Source organism: Carassius gibelio, chromosome A19 (genome assembly GCF_023724105.1).
Source record: "Carassius gibelio isolate Cgi1373 ecotype wild population from Czech Republic chromosome A19, carGib1.2-hapl.c, whole genome shotgun sequence".
In the NCBI taxonomy this organism is placed as follows: Eukaryota; Metazoa; Chordata; class Actinopteri; order Cypriniformes; family Cyprinidae; genus Carassius; species Carassius gibelio.
In genome coordinates this window covers 9,304,606-9,319,914 of record NC_068389.1, presented here as the reverse complement: position 1 = coordinate 9,319,914, position 15,309 = coordinate 9,304,606, and the positions used below count along the sequence as shown (strand labels likewise).

The window sequence follows — 15,309 nt, the reverse complement described above, 5'->3', positions numbered from 1 at the left end:
TTACTTTTTTGAGGATTGTAACCAAAAGACAAATTATGGTTTGAAAATCAATGATTTTCAAAAGAGAGAGAGAGAGAGGGAAATACCTCAAGTTAGCATTTAGTCATGTCCATAACCTAAATGTATACCATTTAGTGTCTAAACCAATTTTTGGTTTGTGGTTTGCAACATTTGTTTGTATAAAAGAATGTATGAAATAATGATTTGGGCATGTTGTTCATCAGCTATTGACTCAACATCCCTCTCTTTACTGAAAACTGCCAATTAATGAAACCACCTTGAACCTGTAGACTTTGTTTTCTGTCTGGTAGGCACTGAGCCATTCACGTTACCCTAAAACTTTCTGGAAACAGCCAGCCTTAGATCACTGAGGTGAATTTGTTTTCCCATAATGCATCAGTGCAGCGAGGATTACTCTGTCAAGAGTAGTTTAGGCTTGGTGACTTAATGGCTTGCCCTCTCTCTAAGTCCCATTGGAGGTTAAAGAATCCACATTGGGTCTATGCCGATACCAACCCAGACTGATCACTGAGAGACAGAATGGAAAATCCACTCTAGTTTCTGCCAGGCAAACCTGGAAAAACAATATATTCATTGCTATAACTCCAAGTCTCAGCCTCCAGATTTTAGGATCAACTTTGTATTTGCTTATTTACGAAGTACACCAGTTCCCAAAAAAAGAAGAAGAAAACCAGTCCCTAAGTTCCTGCGTGTTCCGTTAGGTGTTCATAGTTCTTCTCAGAAGAAGACATAAGAAGAAGACAGTTGAGTCCTGATGAAAGCCAGAAGCAGAAGCACTTCAGTGTGTTTTCTATCAAGAGACTTGCAGTTGTGAAAATTCCAGGACATACAAAAAAGCCTGTCTGGACTCGATCATAATAATCAGGCCACCAAAGAGCCAAACTAAGAACAACTGCGGCTGGATGCTTTGATCATTTCGGAAGCTTTTTAAAAGCATTTAAAAATGTATTTAAAGAGTAATTGAACAGAAGGTGGGCATTTTCTTGCCTGTATATCCCTGAGAAATCTGTTAAACTTGCGCTGAAAATTGTACCTTATATAGACAAAGAACAGTCCAGGTGTGGTTGCTGTCTGACTCAGCACAGAGGGGGGCTGTTTTTGAAGCAAGTTATGTTAGTGTTCAAAGAAAAGCCTCATTAAAACACTCTGCTCCTCAAATTATATTCTGTGATTAGCTTCACAAGTAACCTCACCTTGGTAAGCAGGTCCCCGTCCTTATTGGGGCAATTCAGTTCTGCTTTAAGATGTGTTGTATGTGTTCGTAGGATTTGTGATCACACTTGATCTCTTAATCTACTTGCTCCAGTAGCATGGAGTTCATACAGCACTTATCAGGGTACATAAGAACATGTGGATAACTTCATCTCTGCTTGAATACCTACAACAGTTGAGGTTTTGTTTTTATAATGATGGCCTCCAAGGTGGCCTCGTGTTTTTTGTTAGAAAAAAACATGTTCAATCATAATCCATGGGGGTATTGAGGGGTATAAACCGTCAGGCAGGTCTGATTAGATTTGCACTCTTGTCCTCATCAACTTCATATGAACAGTACTAAGGTTAAAGTTTATCTGACTGATCTGTTCTCTTGGTTTACCATGTTTCTGTACATTTCTGTACTTTAGTCTTAAGCTTCAAGTGCAAAAGTATTAACAGTTGTCATTCTTGTTTTCTCTTGCAGAAGAGGTTGACTACAGCAGCTTTGGCACCAGCACTCTGACCCGGAAAAAGAAGGCCGTGGTCACTCTTCGCAACGACCTGAACCGCAAACGGCCCCACATCCGCATCGGCATGCCTCAGGATTTCCGTCCCGTGTCGTCCATTATTGACGTGGACATCCTTCCTGAATCTCACCGGAGAGTTCGGCTCTATCGGCATGGCTCGGACAAGCCCCTGGGATTCTACATCCGTGATGGAACCAGTGTTCGTGTTACTCCCCATGGCTTGGAGAAGGTCCCAGGTATCTTCATTTCCCGTATGGTACCTGGAGGCCTGGCCGATAGCACGGGCCTGCTGGCCGTCAATGATGAGGTCCTGGAGGTCAATGGCATCGAGGTCACAGGAAAAACGTTGGACCAGGTGACTGACATGATGATTGCAAACAGCCACAACCTTATCGTGACCGTGAAGCCGGTGAACCAGCGCAACAATGTGGTGCGCAGCAGTCGTATCTCGGGCAGCTCTGGTCAGTCATCCGACAGCAGCGGTTCGGTGGGATACCCCGCCATCACCGCTCCCACTGGTGCCACCGCCATCTCTCTTGGCTACAGCCCAGAGGATCTGGAGAGCGACGAGGAGTCGGACATTGTAATTGAGAGCAACATCAAGAGGCCATCACGACGCTCCAATGCCTCGGTAGCTTCAACTGCATCCCGGTCCCAGACACAAACAACCACCGTGACCCCACCCAGCCCCCCTACACGACCCCAAACAAGGCCACCATCCACAGTGTCCACAGCCTCTTTCCATTCTCAACCGAGCTTCAATGGCACAGTGCACAATAGTTTGAGTTACAAGTTGCACAAGGACCTTACCCTCCAACACCACTCCTACCACAGCAGCAATCCCTCTATGCGGGATAGCAATGGCAGCTTACACAAAATCCTCAGTAGCCTGAGGACAGACCCCCGTCACAGCCTGGCTTTACCCAGAGGAGGGGTGGAGGAGGATGGCACAGTCATCACTCTATAATACATATACTCTCCTTAAAAAATCCAGCCCTCCCAGAGACTCTGCCTTTCAGCCTGGGACATCAGACTCCACTTTGAACCTCACCAAACCTTAAGGGTTTTGATTAATGAATAATTTAACAGAAACAATATCTGGAATTTTACTCTTTTAAATGTTTTCCTACAGTATGTTATAATGTCTTAACTGTCACAAATGTTGCAGATTTAGTGGCATGTCTCTTTTTCTAAGCAGAACCACTTTTTTTATCTTGTCTATCGGTGTTTCTCCGTTCTTGTTTAGCTCTGGTTCATTTTAATCATGTTTTCTAAATGTCTCTTGGGACCAGAAATTGGGCTTAGACCTGTGCTACTTTTGTCTTCTGTTTACGCTTTGTATCTGAAAACAAGTATTTGCCCCAGCGTAATAGAAAAGCCAGTTACATTGTGCAAATGGCAAAATGAATTTACACTTAATCATAAATACAAACACTTTGTTTGCCCTGCCCAATCCAAGTTAATAACTAAATAGCATTTATATGAATTATCATGATCTTTTGGTGATGCATATCTGCTGTGTTTAGTACAGCTGTATGTCACCTCAATGCTAATGAAGCCTCACTTCTGACCTCCACTCAGATATTTAATGTTGATGTAGCCACTGACCCTGCTTAAAGGGATAGATCACTACAAAATAAATTCTGTCATGATTTACTCACCGTCAAGTTGCTCCAAACCTGTAAGTTTCTTTCTTCTTTGACTTTTAAAGTTGTTTGTTTGTTTTAGTCAGTGACTACCGTCGACTGTTTGCTTACTGACATTCTTCGAAAGTAAGAATCTGCTTTTTTGTTCAATAGATGAAAGAAACTCTTAAAGGTTTGGAGCAACTTGAGGGTGAGTAAATGATGACAGAATTTTCCATTTTGGGGAGTACTGTCCCTTTAAGTAGTCAAACTTAAGCTATTAAATGGATAAAGTCTTATATCATCCTGTTTTACATTGGGAATGCACAGTTTATACCCAGTAATTTTGTTTATAGAGAGAGAGTCTGGAATAACTTTTGTATATAATTTAAAACCACTGTGGATGTACCTTTTTTTTACTTTGACTGCATCGTTTTTGTCTTCTTGAACAAAGACTTACCTTCATATCCACCATTTATGTGCCTTACTGCCCTTCCTACAGACATAGTTCACTCAAACAGACCAAGTATTTGGATCTGTCCACTGGAGATATTTTCCTTTTGGTTAAAGCAGGGACATGGTATAACACGTGCGTGTGTGAGTCGAAAAATATTAGTTGTGAGTCGCCATCTGCTGGTCACTGCCTAGACTGCCTATCTTTTGCTGAAAAATCTTCTTTTTTTTGTGCATTGCCGTTCATGTCTTGGTTCTTTCTTATATGTGTATTTCTATTAACATTAAATAAAATTCATATAAATCCAAAACAAGACGAGCTAAAAAAGCAGATTTCTAAAGAAATGTGTTCAACATTTGTCTTGGGTCTTAAGTCAGTCTTGGAAGGACAGTTTCAGCGTCATATTTATGGTTAATGCATTAAAGTTCAGTGTCTAAATAGTCCTCAAAGCACGATATATTAGTCGGGCAGTCGAACAACATTTAAAGTGGTAGTTTAAAGCTCATTTAATACAAAAAAAAAAACAAAAAAAACATGTGAATATTGTCTAAATAGTTTTTACTGATGTCAATCGTTTTTAAAAAAAGAAGAAAAATCCATAATAAAATTCTGAGATGGACAAACGCATTTTGTTGTTCTTTCATTACATTATTTTAACCTTTTAACTGTCACCCACATTTTTGAGCATTGACTTGAAAGTCTAATTTTTTATAATTCATGACTGAAAACATTTTGTAACATGATTTGGATGTACCATCTTCATGGTAATGCAGTTTTTGAATTTAAAATGGGTTTCAAATGATGAATTTTGAGATTTTATGTTTCCAAGTGATATATAATTTCTGATGATTTCTAAAGTGTGATAGAGAAATATATATATATATATATATATATATATATATATATATATATATTTATTTGTTTTATTTTATTTTTTGGGACAAATATCAGAACTCCTGTAGTGATGTAGGTTTTTGAGGTGCACTCTTGCCATAAATTAATCTATTACTTTTCCTACATATTTTTTTTTAACAACCATATACACTCACCTAAAGGATTATTAGGAACACCTGTTCAATTTCTCATTACTGCAATTATCTAATCAACCAATCACAAGGCAGTTGCTTCAATGTGTTTATGGATGTGGTCCTGGTCTAGACAATCTCCTGAACTCCAAACTGAATGTCAGAATGTGAAAGAAAGGTGTTTTAATTTGAGAGTGGCTTGGTTGTTGGTGGCATATGGGCCGGTCTGAGTATTTCACAATCTGCTCAGTTACTGGGATTTTCACGCACAACCATTTCTAGGGTTTACAAAGAATGGTGTGAAAGGGGAAAAACATCCAGTATGTGGCAGACCTGTGGGTGAAAATGCCTTGTTGATGCTAGAGGGCAGAGGAAAATGGGCCGACTGATTCAAGCTGATAGAAGAGCAACTTTGACTGAAATAACCACTCTTTACATCCGAGGTATGCAGCAAAGCATTTGTGAAGCCACAACACACACAACCTTGAGGCAGATGGGCTACAACAGCAGAAGACCCCACCGGGTACCACTCATCTCCACTATAAATAGGAAAAAGAGGCTACAATTTGCAAAAGCTCACCAAAATTGGACAGTCGAAGACTGGAAAAATGTTGCCTGGTCTGATGAGTCTGGATTTCTGTTGAGACATTTAGATGGTAGAGTCAGAATATGGCGTAAACAGAATGAGAACATGGATCCATCATGCCTTGTTACCATTGTGCAGGCTGCTGGTGGTGGTGTAATGGAGTGGGGGATGTTTTCTTGGTACACTTTAGGCCCCTTAGTGCCAGTTGGGCATCGTTTAAATGCGTTGTTTCTGACCATGTCCATCCCTTTATGACCACCATGTACCCATCCTCTGATGGCTACTTCCAGCAGGATAATGCACCATGTCACAAAGCTTGAATCATTTCAAATTGGTTTCTTGAACATGACAATGAGTTCACTGTACTAAAATGGCCCCCATAGTCACCAGATCTCAACCCAATAGAGCATCTTTGGGATGTGGTGGAACAGGATCTTCATGCCCTGGATGTGCATCCCACAAATCTCCATCAACTGCAAGATGTTATCCTATCAATATGGGCCAACATATCTAAAGAATGCTTTCAGCACCTTGTTGAATCAATGCCACGTAGAATTAAGGCAGTTCTGAAGGCGAAAGGGGGTCAAACACAGTATTAGTATGGTGTTCCTATAATCCTTTAGGTGAGTGTATAGTTTGTCATGATTAGATTATGATTTAATTGTAATATAGTGAAGTAAATGTATGGGGCCCACCGAGGGGCCAGGTGACAGTTAACCGGTTAAGCGATCAGGGATCTTTCATGAACAACTTTAAATAAAATCGTTTTATAAATCATCATTGGACAGGAAACGCCAGTGTCAGTTAATCTACCATAAATGATAACATAAAAAAAAAGTAAAACAACAACAAATGTAATATCTTTCTTTGTATTATTATTATTATTATTATTATATTTATTATTATTATTATTTTGACCCCTGAATATCACATGACGAACATGTGGCCAACCCGTTCACTGATTGGCTGTTAAACCCGCTCATGCGCACTTGCAGCTCTGCGTTCACTTCCACATAAACAAGAGCAGTGTCGTGGCCAGAGAAACATGGAGCATCGCTTTGACAGGGCGGCGGTGCTGTCACCGCTGGAGGAGTCCAGCGCGGAGGTGAGCAGAGACAGTGGTATCGTGTCCCAGAGCGCCAGCAGCCTGTCTATGGTGAGCGAGGCCCTGAGCAGCGGCTCTGTGTCTCAGAGCCCGAGTTTCGGCGCTGCAGTGGCCCAGAGCCCGAGCTCAGCAGCCGGAGAAGCCCAGGACCAAAGCGAGCCGGAGCAGACACATGATGACCACGAGCTGCTCACACACACCGCCGTCACTTACTCCTCTTATATCAGAGCCAGCGCGGGAGAAGAGGTACGGAGCTTTTGGCACGTCTGTTTAACACACAATCATGGCCAAACACCAATGTAAAAAATAAAATCAGGCCACGATAAACTTCAGATTATTCTATTGTATTATACAGCTTGGTATATATACTATTATATTATTACATAAGTCAAGCATGCTGTTCTGAATATTGGCGCAGCTGTGATTTAATATGACTAGAGCACAATTGTAAATGTGAACAAGAATTTAATATTGACATTACACTAGGAAAAAAAAACTTTTAGAATTTGCTTGATAAAATACTTTAACATATTTTAAGTACATTTTACTGCTGCTACTACTCTGTACAACCTGTTGAATTTAGCATTCATAAAGAAATTAAGTTAATGTTACGTGATTATATTTAATTTCACATATAGAATTCAGTAAAATCAACATCCACATAATTATTAATGTGGCACTGTCCGAACTTATACTTGGTACACAGCAATGGTAACATTCTGAGTATGAATGTGTCATTTGTGGGTTGAATATAAACCCCTGTTGTAACAAAATAGCATGTTACTAAACCGAACAAGAAAATCAATGATAAACATTGTAAATAAAGCTGGAACCCACCCATAATCGGCCTTCTTAATAATCATTCCCCAGTGCATAATGGGAACACCACCAGTATCAGAAAAGGTTTTAATTTTATAATGCTGATATTTATGCTTTAACAAGTTTGAGTTGAGTACTAAAAAATAATTTGCTGTTTTTTTTTATATTATTATTATTATTATTATTGCCTGAATTAACCTTTTTGCATTGATATTACTTTTGTTTTTCCGTAGTATTTACTTCACAACAGAATAATTTTTATCATGGCAATATTGCCAGATGTTTATTTCCACCAACAGAAATCATTCCAAATGAATCAGCTTGTTTCACACCGTAGCGGTGTTTTGATCCTGAAATAATCTGTGTTTTTGGGGGAATCGGAATGAAGGATTCAATGACTCTGAATGATTTTGTATAACAGGTACAACATTTGGTTTAAAACGCACTTTGTGGCCAATAAGAGAAGTATGTCTATATATTATGAATGGCTTCACTACATCTTCCGTGTCATTTTCATGTGACCCTATGGAATCAGTTGCATTGCTTCACTGACACTCACAAATCCTCTCCCGTGGCTTCATGGGATAGTAAAGTGTCCATCGGATGCACGCTTCATAATCTCACTGGATCTATGTAGTAGGTCATCTGAGTGCATTTCTGTTTAATTGCTACATTCCATTTACCTCGGAAGTCTGACCTGGCAGTGACATCACACCAAAATAAAGAAAGTATGGATGGGCATATCAATACTGAAGTAATGCTAAAAAATCGATATATATATATACGAGTGATTTTAAAATACCGGTGCATTTGTTAATTTAACAATAGATTTAATGCGTACAATATGCAATGAATTAAACAACATATGTTAGTTAAAATTTGTGTAGGACAGAACTATTTTACTGCTCATTCTGAACACACACAAATGCTGCAAGACAGAACTAATCAATCAGTGAGAGCGTTCGCTCACTGCTGACAGTGCATTCAAACAGGGCTGCTTTTCCCAGAAGTACCATGAGAAACCACTGATGCTTTGGTGAAACGCAGTCCAGAACTATTTTATCAGAGGTCAGAGAATCTCAATAAACAATTTCACAATAAACAAATTCAAATTATAGACTATAGTTTGTGCAACTACATTTATTTAAACTGAATGTTAGAAGTTCATATTGATCATGTTATATTCTGTATGTTAATATAAATAATACACTGTCAGGGATGCATTTTATGGGTGCAGCTGGCAGTCCATTATGATAATGAACCATGGTTTTACTATAGTATTTGTAGATTGTGGTTACCACAACAGTAAACATATTTTAACGAAGGGTAAAAAAAAAAAAATTATCTAATAAGTTGTAATTAAGGCGTATTGAATGTTAAAATAACATTCAAATAATGTTAAATGGGCATCAATTACCTATTTTAGTCTTAATAATTAAATAATTTTATACATTTTAATATTTAAAAGTTCAGTTTAGGGGGATCGGGATTCATAACGATACTGGCCTTTGAAAGTATCGGTATTGTATCAAAAACAAAATAAGTGGCACCGACCATCCCTACAAGATGGACACATACATTGTTAGTGTAACAGTTGATGAAAACCGCATCATACAATAATTTGCACAAATAATGACAAATGTTCACAGATAGAGGTTGGTTAGTGTGTGCACCACTGAGTTCATTGAGTGCTAATAAACAATATATTATTACTCTTACTCTTATGTTAATGTGCTGAGCCGTCATATTGGGTTCTCAACTCAGGGTTGAAGTGGTTCCTGCAAGTTCCATAATCAGAACTCTGACTCTGACATTCCAGTTAAAAAATCCTACTGGTAAAATTCCAGAACTCGTTTTTTTTTATTTATTTTTTTAACTTTTGAGTACAGATTAGTATACTGTGAATTTGGACATGCTACTCGGCTCACATACTGTTTTTGCTTGTTATATAGTATGGAAGTAGGCATATTCGGTCAGAGAGTGGGTCCTATTCACTAACTGTGTACGTGCAAATATGTGCATCATATGTGCATCATATGTGCATTTGAACACTTTTACAAACAAATCATGATTCATCCATAACTTGTTAAAATGTTGTCAATTAAAAAAAAAAAAATGCAGAAACTGACTCGTAAGTCAATTTATTTTTTATCAATTGGTCTCTCTTTTTGTGAGAAGTTCTTGTGTTTATGAATATGAGTAATCCACACAATTTTCTTTGGATGATAGCCATTGTCTCCATCTACTAGTAAAACAATGTAACATGCAGACACATCTGGACATGCAAAAAAAAAAAAAAGAACCTTGAATTTGTAGTTTTTCACTGTTTGTATCACTCTGCTTGTCTAAGTTAATTATAAACAGATGAACTGTTTATCTTGAATGCCTTGAAAGTCGCTTTGGATTATATTTATTTTGAGTGTGTTTGACACGTTGGCGTTCTGTATATGGTTACTCCCATGACTATAATATCAGATTCCTCACATAATTACACTTTAAGATGCTAATTGGAATAAAGTGATTCTAGTTGAAGTACACTTGTGATCGGAGTCCTGTATGTATAGATTAAGAGAATCAAGTTAAACAAATAATACCACATCTCTGTATTTTTAAACCATATTTGTCTGAGAGAGCATGTGAACCTGAACGTTGTCTGTTCATGTAAAGAGATGATTGAAGTCAGTTGTTTTAGTTCATGGGATTAAAATCATGTGATTTTAGCGCCCCCTGCTCTTTTGAAGAACATGAACCTGGGTTTGGCCATACTTCTGTCAAAAAAGAAAGTTTAAGTTAACCAGGCTGAAAATGATGACAAAACCTTTTGTGAAGAATTGAATGGAGTACAGTGTGAAGAATTGCTCTTCTTGGGAGTGGTTGTCCAACCAAAGTCACTCCAAAAGCAGGTCATGTTCTTTGTGACATCGGCAGGCCTCTCTAGCATGGGCTGAGGGTTACATTTCCTAATTTATGGAACTCTTGGTTACACCTGAAAGTTCTACAAGAGAATGTCCTGAAGCAAGCGACACAAATTTAGGATTCCAGGATGAGTTTTCGTCTGACAAAACCTAAAAAAATATATATATAATATCTTTTTTTAATGAGGTTTTGACTTATTGTTTTGACTTATGACTATATAATAATACTAATAATAATAATAATTATTATTATTATTATTATTATTATTAATTAATAATTATTTTTTATTAGGTTTTGTGTGTGTGTGTGTGTATCTATATCACACACACACACACATTCAGGCTTAAAGGAATGGTTTACAAAAAAATATAAATTTGCTGAATATTTACTCATCCTCAAGTCATCCAAGATGAAAATGACTATTTCTGTGTACTCATCCTGTTGGAGCACAGTAATTACTAAATCAAGGCTAATTTATTGATATGGGATAAAGAAAGACTGACTTGTTCTCCGCACTGCTGACTGAATTATATTAAATTCCTGACTAATGACTTGAATTCTTTATGGTCCTGTTATTTTACAAGGTAGCAAGTGAAGAAACCGTTTGTCCATCTAAATGTTTCTATCACGTGTACACACAATTATATTTGCAGTATATCATGTGATTTTTGCTGTGCAGGTCCTGTGCTTGGAGAAAAGCCTGGAGGAAATGCTTACAAGAGTCGATGAGTTTGTTGGTATGCTTGATATGGTAAGACCAATGTGTTTTCTATGGATTTGAACAAGTTAGTGCAGAAAGTTTTCAATGCAAGACCACACTTATGAAATGCATTTTTTTTTTTAAATTCATCATTTATCCAATAAGAAGTGTTGTTATTGTTAACGACACCTAAAACTTCAATTCTGACAATTCTGCAAAGAAATTAGTATTCTAGATAACTTTTTCATTTCTTTAATAGATCCGAAATGACACCTCACAGGTGGTCAATGAGAACCTACCACAGATACAAAGAAAATCTGAAGAGATGAGAGAGATTTACCAAAAAATTGACAAATTGGAGGTAATAACTTTAAATGCTGTCAAACATGTCAAGTTTAAAGAGTAAACCATGCTGATAAATGGACATTTTTGTTGTTGTTTCAAGTGTGCTGTCTAATTCTCAGGCCTTTGTCAAAATGGTTGGAGTCAATGTCAGTGAAATGGAAGAACAAGTAACTCAAGTCGAAGGTGAAGTTGGGACAATACCAGGCGCCTTCAAAAAGATCTTCCGCACAATGGCCGTACCAGGTTTTTTAAATGTGAGGTCTTTATATATTAAACCCCAGGTCCATAAAATCAAGAATATGTTATTTGTTCATTCTCTTTAACCTTTATTGAACTGACTAAAGTACAAAGAAAAATGTCTAATGTTTTCACTTACTTACCTACCTACTTTTATTTTGTGAATATAAACAAACCTTGATTTTGATTTCTGCAACACACTCTGGGACAGAGGCATGTTTAACACTGTCACATCAACTTTCCTTTTAAGTCAGGGTTTAATTGTTTGGGAATTGAGGATAGTAATTGTTAAAGTTTTGCAAACAACATTTTTGTCCAATCTAGCTCGATTCAATGCTTCAGATGCTCAGCCGTCTGTGATTGTCGTTCTCTGATTCTCCTTTTCATGACTAGTCGTACATTTTCAATAGGAGACCGATCAGTCTTGCGCATTCACTCTGTGTCTACGAAACCACGCTGTTGTAGCACATGCAGAATGAGACTTGGCATTGTCTTGATCTAATAACCATGGACTTCCCATGAAAGACCTCATCTTGACGGCAGTATATGTCTCTGTACAGTCCCAATATATGATTAATGGGACCATCGCACATTTGCCAGTCACCCATTCTGTTTGCTGGTCCATTTTTCCCAGAAACTAGTTAAAACGTGGACTCATCTGAGCACAGCACACAATTCTTTTTTTACTATCTGAGATGAGTTCAAGCCCAGAAGCCCAAGGCCTCACTGCTTAAAGCTGATGTATTGCTTTCTCCTCAAGAAACCGAGATTCAGGTTGCATTAACTGATGCAGCGGCAGACTGTGTTAAGTGACAGTGGTTTTCTGAAGTACTTCTGAGCCTATGCGGCTATATTTAAAGGGGGGGTGAAATGCTCGTTTTCACTCAATATCCTGTTAATCTTGAGTACCTATAGAGTAGTACTGCATCCTTCATAACTCAAAAAGTCTTTAGTTTTATTATATTCATAAGAGAAAGATAGTCTGTACCGATTTTTCCCGGAAAAGCACGAGCCGCTGGAGGCGTGCCGTGTGGGCGGAGCTAAAGAATCACGAGCGCCAGTAGGCTTTTGCGTAGAGAGCATGTGGAAGCTGTGACATTACCGTGAGGAAAAAACCAACCAAAACAAACCATTGCTAACAGTCAGATTCAGCCGTTTATTTATGATCCAGAATCAGATCCAGAGGCTGAAACTGAACGAAAGCAACCGCAGCAACGACTCGCTCCGAGTGGGGCTCGAACCCGGGTCTCCGGCATGGGAGGGGACGCACTAACAAGGAGGCAGAGATATTTGAAGCAGTTTTACTCACCGCCTGCGGTTCCAACACGCGATCGTGACCCTTTTTCGTTGGGATTGCATCATCCTTAAGAAATAAACGATACGTCCGTCGTCAAACTGGACCTTGTTTGTAAAACAAGCATCTTCGAAATGCAGGGAACAAACAAAAACACTTGCACAACTCCGTTGATGCTCTGTAAAAATAAACTCCATCCACTGGTCCCTTAATGCTGTTTTTTTTTGGTAATCTGTGCAGGGTTGTCTTGCCCTGGCAACCAAAAACACACTCCTTTTGTGACTTTTTGCGACGCTCTCGCTCTGATCAGTGAAATGTCTGTGCTGTGCTCTGCTCTATGGGAGCGCGCGCTCTTCCGGCAGAAGTGCCCTTAGAAATTCCGCTCCATCTAACGTCACACAGAGCCATACTCGGAAAAAAAACTTTCCGAAACTTGTGACAAACCCGAAGTAGTATTTTGGGAACAAAAATACTTCTTCAAACTTTGTCCATGTTAAGCATGGGAATCCAACTCTTTAACAGTGTAAAAAACTCAGTATGAATGAAATAGCATTTCACCCCCCCTTTAACACTGCAACATGAAGGATTCATATCCAATGCCATCTGAGGGCTCAAAGGTCACACAAATTCACCTGAGGTTTCCTGTTTTTGCCCTACACAGAAAGGGAATTCTCTGGATCCCCTGAATCTTTTCACAATATTATGTATGGTAGTTGGTGAAAGACCTAAAATATTTGCAATCTTGCATTGAGAAATGTGATTTTTGATTGGTTTTCTTATTAAATTTGGCTGAGTTATGATACACCTTGGCTTGCAAAGACTGAGATGTTGCTTTTTATTTAAGATCCCTCACCTATTACCAATTCACTTTCTTACTGTGAACGGTTTCAAAACAGTTTAATTTGGATTTTCTGTAACCTTTTCACTTTTATTTTGCCTCTGTCCCAACTATTTTGGAGTGTGTTGCAGCAATCAAAATGTCTGTATTTACAAAAAGTTGGTCAGTGAAGCTTTGGAAATCTTTTCTCAGCACTTTCTCAATCAAATAAAAGTAAAAGAGAATTAACAAATCACAGATACTTGATTGTATTTCATTTTACAAAACTTTTTCTGGAGTTGGGGTTGTATAGACATGCCTGCCATTATTATTTGGCGTGCCTTAAAAACTTGTACAATTGGTAACAAATACTTCCTCTTCTCTGTCTTCAGAAACCCGCTAGCCCAAGAAGACAATCACAAAGACATCAAGAGCTTCCCAGTGTATTCAGGACAGAAGATTACTTTAAACCTCAGTCTGAGCAGTGAAAGAGAGACTATCATATTGAGTTCATGAAGTACCAACCAAGCCCAGGGTTCTCCAACATCAGCAGTGCTGCCTGCTTTCACATGCAAACACACACATTTTACAGTCACTTTATCTGCAGCTTATTGAAGGAATCCTGATCAAAGCCAACTGTTGTTTTAGTAGGCAGTCTAATGGCAGCTAGTTTTATAACCAACAGAAGCTTTGGTTTTAACTTTTTTGTTTTGTTTTTCCTGAAGTGCCTCTCCAGGAAACCTGACAATGTTTCTTATAAATGGGAAAGCATGCTCAAAAAATGTCAGAACATCAGTTGAAACGTTTATATGATTTTTAATCCAACTTGTACATAGTTTTACAGCTTTATAATTGTTTTGCCCTCAGTCTTCTCTTCCAGTGCTTGAGATCTTTTTGCACTACTTTCACTGTTGCTATTTATCACTGATATTAAGGTCTCAGATTTGGTGTCTGGCAAATGTTGACAACGAATATGTAACGAATTAATGTAACCGGTGTCATCGACTCTGGGTTATGATGTAGCATTCAGTGCCACACTCAGCCAAACAATTGGCACAACAAATATTGTCATGGACCATTTACTTTTCTACTTAAATCTCCATGGACAGTTGTGTTATGCGAATTGTTAGATAATTGTGATAATGATTGTCTATTTGTAATAAATTTCCAAATGTAGCCTATTATAAAGTAACTACATTGCATTACTCGATATGGTCACACCGAATGCCTTTTCCATGTGTAAGCACTTATTTCTCAATACTTGAGTCAGTTTTTCAAAACGTCACTAAAACATTCAATGGCTACATCTTTCAAATGACATGAATTATTTTCTCACTCAAACACAACCACGACCAAAACTCTTCATACCTACAGGCCAACTTAAATACTTAATAAAACCGTAATTTGCTACATTTCTAGTTGTATTTAAATATATTCAAAATCTTAAATTTAAAAAAACTATCAAAACTATAAATTATGTTGTTGCTGAACACCAACAAACATGTTCGTTTTTTGATTAAAGGGGACAACTACAGAATAATTTTGTTCTGTGAAACATTATTTAATGCTGCCCGCTGTTAGTGTTTTTAGGTAATTGTTTTTTGAGTGACAAGAGTGCTTGTTGATTGGTGACCTTTGCTAGTG

At 38.0% G+C, this 15,309-nt stretch overlaps 2 protein-coding genes across 2 annotated transcripts in view; both read left to right on the top strand.

Moving 5' to 3' along the window:
• LOC127935416 (partitioning defective 6 homolog gamma-like) overlaps positions 1–3,786 on the top strand; it is a 42,617-nt gene extending 38,831 nt beyond the window's left edge. The window contains exon 3 of the mRNA XM_052533249.1: positions 1,700–3,786. Coding sequence (XP_052389209.1) covers positions 1,700–2,709 — 1,010 coding nt within the window. The 3' untranslated portion in view covers positions 2,710–3,786. The remainder of the gene's footprint in view (positions 1–1,699) is intronic.
• A 2,635-nt stretch (positions 3,787–6,421) lies between these two features.
• LOC127935417 (biogenesis of lysosome-related organelles complex 1 subunit 4) lies at positions 6,422–14,870 on the top strand. The gene is made up of 5 exons (XM_052533251.1): positions 6,422–6,783; positions 10,952–11,023; positions 11,232–11,333; positions 11,437–11,571; positions 14,058–14,870. The coding sequence occupies exons 1-5, from the start codon at positions 6,478–6,480 to the stop codon at positions 14,151–14,153; spliced, it is 711 nt and encodes a 236-aa protein (XP_052389211.1). The 5' UTR covers positions 6,422–6,477; the 3' UTR covers positions 14,154–14,870.
• Positions 14,871–15,309: the final 439 nt, after the last annotated feature.